At 41.6% G+C, this 12,959-nt stretch overlaps 1 protein-coding gene across 1 annotated transcript in view; it reads right to left on the bottom strand.

Moving 5' to 3' along the window:
- Nucleotides 1-12,455, bottom strand: part of RAB11FIP2 (RAB11 family interacting protein 2) — a 43,477-nt gene extending 31,022 nt beyond the window's left edge. Inside the window, exon 1 of the mRNA XM_074959264.1 lies at nucleotides 11,464-12,455. Within this exon, the coding sequence (XP_074815365.1) occupies nucleotides 11,464-11,816 (353 nt within the window). The 5' untranslated portion in view covers nucleotides 11,817-12,455. The remainder of the gene's footprint in view (nucleotides 1-11,463) is intronic.
- Between the last annotated feature and the right edge of the window lie 504 nt (nucleotides 12,456-12,959).

Raw genomic sequence — 12,959 nt, 5'->3', positions numbered from 1 at the left:
ACAATGTACATAATAGGAAAAGGATTTGGAAAATAAAATTACGTTTTCAGATAGCAGCATATTGGGCCTGAATTATTAAATTCCATTATACTGTTGCCAATTTTTATATTGTAGTGTATTATAAAAGGTTATAAAACTTGCTATTTTGGTTTTGCTTACAGTACTTTTAACCACAATAAATGTTGCAGTTGACAGGATGCCATGAGCTTAGAAAGCCTGCATAAACTAGGAAAATGGCCAGTAACATGCATGAACAGGGACTTTTATTTAATAACCAAGTATTACATCTATTCTTACAGTCTTATATAAACAGACTTCATACCAAGGCTCAACTTCAAGGGAAGTCCTACTGCCTTCTGCTTCAGATTCAAAATTCTTGCCCTCACCTTCAAAGGTTCTGAAGACGATGCCTTTGCTTATATCCTCTTATTTTTTCCTTACTCCTCTTCCCTCTCTGAGTATGCCTCCCATCAAAACAAGTTTTGTTTCCTTTTCTCATACATTTCTGAGAATCCTGATCATGGGCTTTCGCTCCTCCCACACAAGCTTTTGGTTATCTTGATTTTGTAGGTGGTATTTATTATTTGTATTGCTCTACTACACTCCAGCAGCCTTCTCAAAACATAAAGACTAGGAGACAGAAAGGTTCAAGACAAACTAGGAAAAATCTTATTACCTAGCAGCCCAAGACAACCAACAATCCAGTCTGAACAAGCATGGTTATTTACTAACCACTAAAGAAATTACTTAAGAATCCTGTAATTAATAAGGAACCAACATCCACTATTCTGGCAATCTTCTTAATGACCCTCTCGATGCTACATATATAAACACCACAATATCAGGAGCACAGACTCCTTTACCTTGGCAGTAGTAGACTGGGAGGGTAAGGAGGAAAACATACTGTGTTTCTATTATAGTGTATACACTAGTACATACTAATTAAGGCCAAATTTTCACATATACAAAAAGTCAAATAAGACAGCAATTCAAAACGTTCACTCAGTGTAGCAAGAGAGCTATAAGCCCACTTCTGTTTTCCTGGATTTCGGAAGCTGTTATTTTCTCTCTCCTCATTTTCTTCTGATTCTGCTGGTTTCTCCAACTTACTTTTTTCATATTTGATACTGTTAAACTTACACACTTTACACCCTGCTTCCAATAAATCTTTTGTGACCAATACTTAGTTTCTCTCCCAGTCATGGCGGTAGGTCGTATTACGGTCACTGTGATTCCGCTGTCTTCTCTCTCTCTCTTCTACCAATTGCCACAGAACTTTCCAGTTCCAACATTTAATCCTGTCTCCTGTTAAAGGAGAATCACTTAAAACATTCTGTTCATTATCTGAATAATAATATGGGTGCCGCAAAAATCTATGTACATTCTGTTACAAACCATAAAGTCTGTTACATATAGTCTCATACAACTCCCTGTGAAGACAATGGGAGACTTTCTATTCACTTCAGTGGGAGATGGATTGGGCCATAGAATCATAGAAGATTGTGGTTGGAAGAGACCTCAGGAGGTCATCTAGTCCAACCTCCTGCTCAAAGCAGGACCAACCCCAACTAAATCATCCCAGCCAGGGCTCTGTCAAGCGGGGTCTTAAAAACCTCTAAGGATGGAGATTCCACCACGTCCCTAGGTAACCCATTCCAGCGCTTCCCCACCCTCCTAGGGAAATAGCGTTTCCTAATATCCAACCTAAACGTCCCCCACTGCAACTTGAGACCCTGCTGACGAGCATATTCAACCTGTGGCTCAGAATGAAAGCTGTCCCCCACCTCTGTTTCTTGCCACTGCCAAACATGCGAAGCAATGGAGTTTCCCCACTGAGTCCACTACTTCCCAAAGTTCTTCCTCTTTTCCCTCTCTGCCAATGAAGTATCTACTGTTTTCAGTTAATTTTAAATTTAGGCAAAGATTTAAAAAATAGGAATCTAAGGTCAGTTACCTAAATCAGGATCTAGATTTCTAAATTAGTTGGTTGATTTTTGAAAGTACCGAGCACCCACACAGAGTGACCACTATTCCTATGGTTTCAGTGCTTTGATTCCACACAGTGGCCTAGCGATTAAAAAGAAGAAAAGAAAAAGAAAAAAGGGCTCAGCTAGACCAGCAGTTCTCAAAGCCAGTCCGCCGCTTGTTCAGGGAAAGCCCCTGGCGGGCCGGGCCGGTTTGTTTACCTGCCACGTCCGCAGGTTCGGCCAATCGCAACTCCCACTGGCCGCGGTTCGCCGCTCCAGGCCAATGGGGGCTGCGGGAAGGGCGGCCAGCACATCCCTTGGCGTGCGCCTGAACAAGCGGCGGACCAGCTTTGAGAACCACTGAGCTAGACCACTTACCAAAGAGGAAAAAGGAAAGTGCCCTACACCAGCAGTTACCTCTAAAATGACTTATAAATACCATCAAAATCCAAAACAAATGAGAGAGCACATGCAAGTTCAACAAATCTTTTAATCACTAGACCATCTGCCTTTCAAGATAAATTGCTCCTAGTGGTAATCCTCACTGTCTTGTAATATTGGAGTGGTAGAAAGTGGGTTTTCTTGAGTGAACGTAATGAAAGCAAACCCATGCACACGCACATACACACCCGTCCCAAAGCAAAACCCATTTTTGGACTGAATGCAGATACGAATGAATACCCCAAGCGTTTCCAGTCCCATCAGTCCCTTGCTTATAAGGGAACCATTTACAAATCAAAGTGTTTCCAAATCTTGTGCATGAGGATAAAGCACATGGGCATTATCCATCAGGTATTAGAATTTTTGCTTATATTTGAAATAAATGTTTACTGTCTCAATTCTAACTTCATCTTAGACAGGCACTGGAAAGGACATTTTAATTTATGTTAAAGTGAAGGCGAAACTAAAACATAACACCCAGTGAATCAGACATGCAAAAATCAAGGAAGTAAAAATAACACTCCCTACGATAATACTCCAAGAGAGAACAAGCAGAACACAAAGAATGTCTTAGATAATCACAGCTGCAACAGTATTTCATTTTAAGTTACTTGAGAGAATGAGACCATAGCCTGAAAACTGGGATAACCACATTTTCTTGCAAGAAAACCAAATTTGAAATCTTCGGTGCTCATGGGGAAATGATCAGCCAGGATTTCAAGTATTCCAAGGACTGACTCAGCATTGGGAATAACTAATTTTTCCATTTAGATTAGTCCCTTCAAGATTAGGGTTTAAGTACCCTGAACATTTCTTCACACAACTTGACTAGTGTGATAATCCATAACTATCTGATCTGTGAGTAGAAAGAGGACTTCAGTGTCCACAGGTATAAATTCAACATTTTTCACTATCACTAAATTTAATTAGAAAAAATGTAGAAGGCTGTTTTCCTGGTAAGATGATCAGACACCGTATCAACAATATAGGTTGCATCAAATCAAAAATTGATAAATGGTTAAATTAAGGAAGGAAACAGAACAAAGATTGTACTGGTTAGGGAGGGAAATGATGGGGGAAATTGATTCATTATTTATTAAAATAAGATCTAAGATATCATTGAAAAAGATATAAACCAGGACTGGAAAGCAAACATTATTTTCTGGAAACTAACTTAAGATGTGATACAGAGTTTAAAAAAAAAAAAGTATACAACAGCAATATCATGTCACCACAAAATAAATGGAAGTAGGTGTACTAGGATATCTGACTATGGGCTTGTCTATACATGAACTGGAATCAAAGTAACTAAATTGGCGTTAATTCACACCGTTACTTATTTCAGCAAAGACTATGCATGGACACTCTTATTTTGGAACCAAAGTAATTAAAGGTGTGAATTTAAATAGTTAGTTATTTCAGATTCAATTTGTGTATAGACAAACCTCTAATGTGTGACTGAAATTGAAGCCTGAATGAAGTTCAATCCAGATGAGTGTGTGACAAGTAATGAGTTAAAGGTTAGACAACCTATAGATATGGCCGGAATTACATCTGCCTCCCTCATTCAGAGTGCATGCTCCCACTTGTTACTGAAGTTTTCATTCAGGGAGTATTATTGGATCTTTAGTTACTGTGAAACGATCACACAGCAATCTGGGAAAGGAGCTTTCCTCTTTATCTGATCAGAATATTATGACTGTTTCTTTCAGAGGTGGACCTTGCTACTACCAACTATGCCTTTGTGGCACCTTAGAGACTAACCAGTTTATTTGAGCATAAGCTTTCGTGAGCTACAGCTCACTTCATCGGATGCATAGCATATCGTGGAAACTGCAGAAGACATTATATACACACAGAGACCATGAAACAAAACTTCCTCCCACCCCACTCTCCTGCTGGTAACAGCTTATCTAAAGTGATCATCAAGGAGGGCCATTTCCAGCACAAATCCAGGTTTTCTCACCCTTCCCCCCCCCCCCCCCCCCACAGACACACATACAAACTCACTCTCCTGCTGGTAATAGCCCATCCCTCTTTGAAACCTCTCTTTATAATGCGCATGATAATCAAGGTGGGTCATTTCCAGCACTAATCCAGGTTCTCTCACCACCACCCCCACACACACACACAAACCCCTCCAAAAACCACACACACAAACTCACTCTCCTGCTGGCAATAGCTCATCTTACAATGTGCACAGCAATAATCCAAGGTTAACCAGAACGTCTTGGGGGGGGGGGTTTGTAGGAAAAAAACAAGGGGAGATAGGCTACCTTGCATAATGACTTAGCCACTCCCAGTCTCTATTCAAGCCCAAATTAATAGTATCCAATTTGCAAATGAATTCCAATTCAGCAGTTTCTCGCTGGAGTCTGGATTTGAAGTTTTTTTGCTTTAAGATAGCGACCCTCATGTCTGTGATTGCGTGACCAGAGAGACTGAAGTGTTCTCCGACTGGTTTATGAATGTTATAATTCTTAACATCTGATTTGTGTCCATTTATTCTTTTACGTAGAGACTGTCCAGTTTGACCAATGTACATGGCAGAGGGGCATTGCTGGCACATGATGGCATATATCACATTGGTGGATGTGCAGGTGAACGAGCCTCTGATAGTGTGGCTGATGTTGTTAGGCCCTGTGATGGTGTTCCCTGAATAGATATGTGGGCACATTTTTTGGAGGGGGGTGTGTGTGTGGGGGGGGGGTGGTGAGAAAACCTGGATTAGTGCTGGAAATGACCCACCTTGATTATCACACGCATTATAAAGAGAGGTTTCAAAGAGGGATGGGCTATTACCAGCAGGAGAGTGAGTTTGTGTGTGTCTGTGGGGGGGGGGGGGGGGGAGGGTGAGAAAACCTGGATTTGTGCTGGAAATGGCCCTCCTTGATGATCACTTTAGATAAGCTGTTACCAGCAGGACAGTGGGGTGGGAGGAAGTTTTGTTTCATGGTCTCTGTGTGTATATAATGTCTTCTGCAGTTTCCACGATATGCTATGCATCCGATGAAGTGAGCTGTAGCTCACGAAAGCTCATGCTCAAATAAACTGGTTAGTCTCTAAGGTGCCACAAGTACTCCTTTTCTTTTTACGAATACAGACTAACACGGCTGTTACTCTGAAAACTATGCCTTTGTAACCTAAATATTGATATAATACAACGTGTTACAACTAAAATCAACTTGAACACAGAGTCTAGCACAGAACGCTTTACTTATTACTTGTCATTGAGTCATTTTATAAAAATATAGAAAAAGCACCAATCCACAAAAAGCTCTGGGCTCCTTGCCATCGTAGTATATTAAGTTGGTGACACCAGTGCACTGTGATCTGCACTCGTAGTCCATTTCTGGGTGGAGTGTACGATGTTGTTTTGGAAGACACCTAATTCAAGAGATTCCTCCCTCCCATGGCATACTTCCACAGCAACAGTCAGAGATGCTCAAGGTGCAGCCCCCTCAATGAAAAAGAGAGGGCAATGCCAGCAAGACAGTAACCATAACTAGCCATAACTTTTGGAGAATCATTGGTTTAAAATAGCCTGAATCTGTCAATAAGACATTCAGCAAAATCATTTAAACAGGCTTTTGAGGATACATGAACACAATAAAGGACAGGTGTTTGTGATGAGGGGATGTATTGATTGGAATTATTTAAGTTTTGGTTATTTTCGGAGGCAAAGGAGGTTGGGATGAGCAGAACATGCTGGCGACTATCTTACATGATGGCAAAGGTCTCTGTAGCCTAGGCTGGCTCCTTTTTGTGTATTAAATAAATAGCCAAGAGAAAAACCACATACTTTTCACTTTTGTCAATAGTACCTACAAATAATTTTTCGAGGTTAGGTCACAAAATAGAGATTAAAAAAATCCTCTGCAACAAATTTCAACATGTAAGAAAAAGTATAACGAAGAAAAGCTCAAGTTGTAGTACTTCAGACAAGTGTTGCATCTCAAAGCAGATCACTTCACCAGGAAAAGTGGTAAAGGAATTGATAATAAATGGTTAGAAGCCAACAAGAATGAAGAGGATGCAAATGAGATGAGTGACACCAGAAGTAAAAGTTAATGGAAAGCCATTGTTGTAAAGCTCTATGAATTTAAGGTATAGCACATGACAATAAGAGTTAAACACAGAAATGTAAACAACTACAATTAAATAATTTGCTACAACATTTTTAAAGAGTCAATTATTGGAGATTATTGTTTTCATGCTGGTTCAGGAATTTATAGTCTTTTATTTTATCATGTTATGCTTGTCAGGAGGCCAGAAGACTGTGGGCAGAAATGACCAATAGATAAGTAGATGTATGTACAAATATGTACATATGCTTTAACACACACACACACACAGAGAAACATACACACCCAGATATTAAATACAGACTGCAGTGGCAACAGGGATGTATTTACTTTGCAGTAACAGACAAAAAAGCTGCAATGAAAAACTTGGTTTATATAATGGAAATACAGGCATAATTAGAGCCCTGCGCAGATACAAAAATGTGGATCTGCATCCAATCCGCATCTGCCAGGATCAACCCATGCTCCACTAGCCATCTTTTACCTGTATCCACACCCACATCCGCAAGCCATCTCACAAGGGCTAGCAACAAGGGGTGGGGGAAAGGGAGCGAGGTCTTGCAGGCAAGAGGCAGCGCGAGGGTGGGGACTGGGGGTAAGGGGCAGCATGGGGGCGAGGTCTTGAGGATAAGGGACAATGTGGAGTGGGGGCTGGGAGGAAGGGGCATCACATCATGTGCTGTTCCCACGGGCAACGGTACACGGCAGCAACAAAGCATGTTGCATTCCAGTGGGGCGGAGGGTGCAGTCCCGGGGTCCCGCCAGCTCCAATCCCCATGGCCGGGGGCAGGCCCTGCTGCCCAGGAGAAGGCGGGCCAGGCCTGGGAGCGTAGCCAGTGCTGCTGGGCCAGACCATAGTGGGGACGCTGGTACTGCCCAAGGGACCTGAGCTGCTGGACAGGAAGCGGCATGCGAGCGGGTGCTGGACACCCCTGACTCCAACCTGCTGCCCAGCCCCAGCCTGCTGGTCCCGAGCGCGCTGTGCCACCCCCTGGACTGCCTTTGCTGGTGACTAGAGCCCTGTGCGGTTGTGTGCCGCTGGTGACTAGACCCCTGTGCGGTTGTACCTGCATCCGATCCACTACCCGCAACAGTGGTCCACGGATATGAAGCAGATATCCACGGATTTGCAGGACTCTAGGCATAATTACCATACTTGCTAAAACAGCTTCTTTTATGAGGATATAACACAGAAATCTTAAAGAGACCTTTAAAGGCCTATTCTAGAGATTATCCTTTAAACAAATCTGACTATTTCCCAAGATTTTGGAACACTAAAAACACAGCATATTCAGCCTGGCCACCAGAGTGGATCAATACTCTAGTTTTTCATCTCTAGAAATCTGCATTCAAATTTATCACATGAAATGAGTCTGATGACCCAATGTAGTTCCAAATGGACAGAAAAGCAAATTACAAGACCACCACAGCATAACTGGCACTTTCTCACCAAGACAAAGAAAGAATTGGAACTGGGGTGTTACATGTTCATTGACTGAGGTATCAAGGAGAAGTTTGGAAAGTGACTGCCTGAGTCACAACTGGATTTAGCCATTCCAACAACTTTCATTTTTATGAATGTGAAAAATCATCAATTGGTGAAAGAAAGAGTAAAGATATTGCATAATGGCATGTAAAGATTTTTTTTACCATCCAGTTATAATAAACATTGTGTTTTATTTTCTTAAGTCTTGTGCCAGAACAAACATTAGAATACAAGATGTGTAAGTCCTCTCACCATGCCTCTGCTTGAAAACTTTGTTGTTCAAAATATATATATTTAAAATCACATTTTCTCTAAGGTACAACAAGTAGCAAATAAAAAATCTAAATGAAAGTCTATTTTTTCCTGTCATGTGTTCTTGAAGCTGCAATGAACTTGTAAATATACTAACAAACAAAACTGTACGTCATACACCCTGCAGTGTTCCTAGGAATTCAAAATCAGCTGGTAGCCTTCACTTCTCATACCTATTTCTATAAAGCACTGAGGAATTGCTGACAAGGTTCAGCATTGTGCAGAATATTAAATATCTTTTTTGTAATACTCTAGTGACTCTTGAGTCTGTCTCTTACAATGCCATATGCACAGCTGCGTTGGAAAGAGGAAGCTATTAAATATATTAAAAGGTAGAAATATTACCAGTAAAGACACAATCAAATAACTGGATCTCATTTATCCCCAAACAAAGCAAAAAATGTTAACACTACATTAACATAAGAAAATCACTCTCGATGTAATAATACCACAAGCCTGTTCAACATACCTGAAAGCAGAATCAGAGTTTAATAAACTAAATTAGTGCTTCTGAAACAATCAAAATAGCATAGAGGCATCAGACTTATTTGTGGTCAAGAATAACAGGCCTGACCCTGAGATGTGTTAAGCATCCTCAACTTTCACTGACTCAACCAGTTAATGCTCATGCCGGAGAACGCTGTATTTATTCTAACTGCCAATGTGAGGTTAATAGGATGTTACACCGCCAAAAAAATCTTTAATAATAATAAAAAAGCCAGAATTTAAAAGAATGCTTAAGATTATTTCACTTTGTTAGAGAGCCTGCCTTGGTGTACGTATACCTGAAGGTTTGTTCTCTTCTCAACAAACATGCCTAGATCTCCAGTTAACAGTAATCGGAAATAATGCTGACATGTATGTATGCAGATACTTATGTAGAGACAGTAAAATCTGCAAAACCACCTGAGTGCATTAGTAGCCTAAGCCGAATTTTCAGAAGAGTCTTAGGGCCAGATGGTTCAAGCTATGTAGGCACCTAAAAATGAAGAAACGTGCCTAGTACATACTTTTGACAATCTCAGCAGGTGCGTGTCTGCATCTTTAGCCACATAAATATCTTTAAAAATCTGACCCTAAGTCACTTCTGAAAATAGTTCATGGTTGCTTTTGAAAATTTACCCTTTGGCCCCAATCTTGAAAAGTGTAGTTTGTAGGGCACAGCTGCAGCTTTGTGGAGCCCCACTGGCTTCAGAAGGGCTCTGCAACAGTGCACCAATCTCTCACATTTTACATTATGCAGGATAGGGGCTTCTTCTCAAACTTGAAAATAAAAGCTATAAAGATACAGAACATATGTAAACTTGTGCTACCCATAAATACACAAAAAAAGAAGTATCTTGAATGTTCATTCAGTTATCACAAGGATCTTATTATTTCAGCGCACACAATCCTGGAAATCAAGTCAACTGCATTTTCCGGGAATAATTTTGCAATACTACAGTTCAACCATTACTTTCAGTTAGATTATAAAAGAGATGTGAAAGTACTGTGCAAAAAAGTTGCACTGCCCTAAATGGAAGGAGTGATTTTTCACAATAGTTCCAGATTGCTTCATATGCATCTCATTTTACCTTTTCCACTTTATGAACATGTATATCCACTTTGATTTACTTAAATCAAGTTTTTATATTTACTGTTGTCTTGTTTTACTTTGTCTGTCATTTCGTCTTTTTGTTTTCAATGGGACTAATCACATCCTTAAAGGTACGCATGTGATTAAGTGTTTGCAGCACAGGGTTTAATCATCACTTCCAATTATAGAACACTTAATAACACTTAAGAACTAATTTTGAAGAAACAGTGAAATGTGTTTGAATCAAATTGAAATAGAAATTAGCACACCATTAAGGTTATAAGCATTAGCATCTATTTCAGTGGAACAGTTGCAATTCTTTTGGCCTGCCTTTAAAAAGAGAATAAATTTAAAAAACTAACCTATGCTATGATTCTGCAACTGACAGTCTGAGCAGACATCTACACACATGTAGAGTTAATTGCAGAACTGGGACTTTAGATGGTTAAAACAGAAACAGCAAGTCCAATTTCACACCTAACTTATGGCTTGTCAGTTCTTGTACTAATTTAACTATATTGGTTTGAGACTTGTACAGTTAAAGTTATATGACCTCTAGCATGGATACAGTCATACCAGTACAAAGGTACTTACACCAGTACAGCTTATTCCCATATATTCAGAAAAATAAGCCACACTGTACCAATATAATTGGGTCCACACTAAGGGTTGTACCAATTTAACTACTTCGGTTAAAAAAAAAAAAAAAACACCTACACCCTAATAAAAAAAAGTTAGATTGGTACAAAAAGGGGGGTGTTTACCAGGCCTTAGGATATTCAGTCTTTAAATATATAGTACATTTACTGTGCAAAATGATATTTATAAACCTAACTTTTACATTATTTCCTTTGAGTTCTAGTTGCAGAATTTGTTGGTTAATTAGAGTTTTATATGGGTGCTGCTGAAGGCTACTGCAATAGAAGAAACTTCTAGGAACTGGACTAACATGAATAGACCAACTCCAGTTTGTCGCTAAGGCCCAAACCCTACCACACAAGCTTCTCTGCATGGGCCTGCAGTGCAGAACAGTTTGCAGGATCAATGCCTAAAATTCTAATCAGAATCAGAAAAGTACAGTACAGCTGTGGTAAACCTTAATTTAGTCAAAGTTCATTAAACACTAAATAATGTGGAAAATTTAGAGTCGCTTAGTTTTGCAGAATATGAAGACTGAACACTAGATTAGACAGGTTGATGCTAGACATATGCTTGAACTTAAGGACTTCCTCAGTCAGAAATATAGTCCAAACTGTGTGTCACAAGTTGAAAATGGTTGTACAACTGAGTAGTATGAAAAAAAATTAAAAATAAAAAGTAAGAAGATGTTAAAAATTAATATATTTAAAAATTGTAGACAATTTTATTATCTATGGTCCCACTCTGTCAAGGTGGGCCCATGTGGTCACAAGAAGTCCTACTGACTTCAATGAGGATACGCCCTTGAAGAGCTCATTGTAGGATACAGGCTTATGATACATCAGGTAACAAAATATAATCTTAGATACCTGTTAATTTTACTTTAGCTGTAAGGCTTCTGATCTGCAAGTACATACCTCAAAAAACACAACAACTATAATACAAAACATGACTTACTCTGTTTTTCTTCGTTGCTTGTCCTCAAATATATCATTTAGATTTATTGCCACCTGTCCCAAAAACTTATCCAGCCCCACCAGCGACCTGTGCATGACAATCAGGTAGAGGATGTATTTCTCTGGATTCCCCTGCATCAATAATCCAGGGAGCTCAAATGAGGCCTCTTCTTTCCAGACTGGCTCTAGGGTCTTCTCAGCTACCGAGGTGGAGTATTTTTCCTTGCCCAGTTGTATAATAGTGTAGGTATCGTTGGTGCCATTTTTGCCTTTTGGCTTCAGATCTTTGGCTTGAAGAACTGTAACCTGCACGTGGGTTGGGAACCACTTCTGGGCTTGCTCTGCCAACATCATCCTTGAAGGGTTCAGCAGTAGTAGCAACAAAATAAAGTCTGTATATCTCCTAATTACTGCGTAAGTGCACTTAAAATGGGGATAGCTATGAAAGCCTCAGTGTTTTTTTCTCTAAATACTTCTTTGGTTGTTTTGTTTTTTTGAAGGAGAGAGAGAGACTAACCATTGCTTACATTTTCCCTCCAAAGAAGTAACACCTTTAGCTCTATTACTAATTTTTGAAACAAAATTCTCTAATATTATGTTTTTCTTCCACAGCAATTAATCAATCCACTCTTCTTTACTCAGCTTCTCCCCTCACACCATAAAAAACAACAACAACAAAACCAACTCCCATATCCTTTCATGATAATCCTGAACTTTTAACAACAATTTCCCATTCCCTGCAGGGCAGCCTAATGGGGCATGGCAGGTCCCTCCTTTGCAAAGGGAAGGGGGCAGAGGGTGAAGGACTGGGGGTTTCAAGGGCTGTAACCAACTCTAGCCTGCAGCTCTTCTCACCCACAAACTCCCCCTAGTGATAAATACACCCTAGTCCCCCCGGAAACCATATCCTCGCAGGAGCCCCAACCTACCCTCCCGCATAGATCATCCCTGCGTCTGGAGTTTGGGGTCCCCTTCAGCAGCGCTCCACCACCATGCCCCACTTGGTACTGGGAAGCCCTGGGGTCCCCCCCCTCAGATGTGGGAAGCCCTGGGGTCCCCCACTCAGTTCCCCCCACCCACCTACGTGGGAAACCTGGGGTCCCCCCCTCAGCTCTGGGAAGCCCTGGGGCCCTCTCCCTCCCCGGGTCTGGGGCGCCCTGGGGGCCGCTCACTCCGCCCCTCCCGCCCCCGGCCTGGGAAGCTCTGCCCCCGCTCTCGCCGGCCTCCCGCCGGCCCCTTACAGCCTCGGCGCCTCAGTCCCCAGCCCTCCCGCGGCGGAGGGGGGACGGGGGGCGGCTCCTGGAGCGCGGCGATCCCAGGCTGGGCTCCCCGGCGGCTGACGGACGAGCGTGCCCGGCGGCTGGCGGCGCGCTCGCGCCCCGCACTGACGCCGCCCCGCTGCCCGCCCGCACAGGCTGCGCCGCGCTCGGCCTGCCGCCGCCGCCGCTGCTTCCGCCTTGCTGCTGCGGCAGCTGCCTCCTCGGCGGTCAGAGGACA

This window comes from Natator depressus, chromosome 7 (genome assembly GCF_965152275.1).
Source record: "Natator depressus isolate rNatDep1 chromosome 7, rNatDep2.hap1, whole genome shotgun sequence".
Lineage (NCBI taxonomy): Eukaryota > Metazoa > Chordata > Testudines > Cheloniidae > Natator > Natator depressus.
Note: the sequence above shows the minus strand (reverse complement) of the source record. Positions and strands in the feature narration are given on the sequence as shown.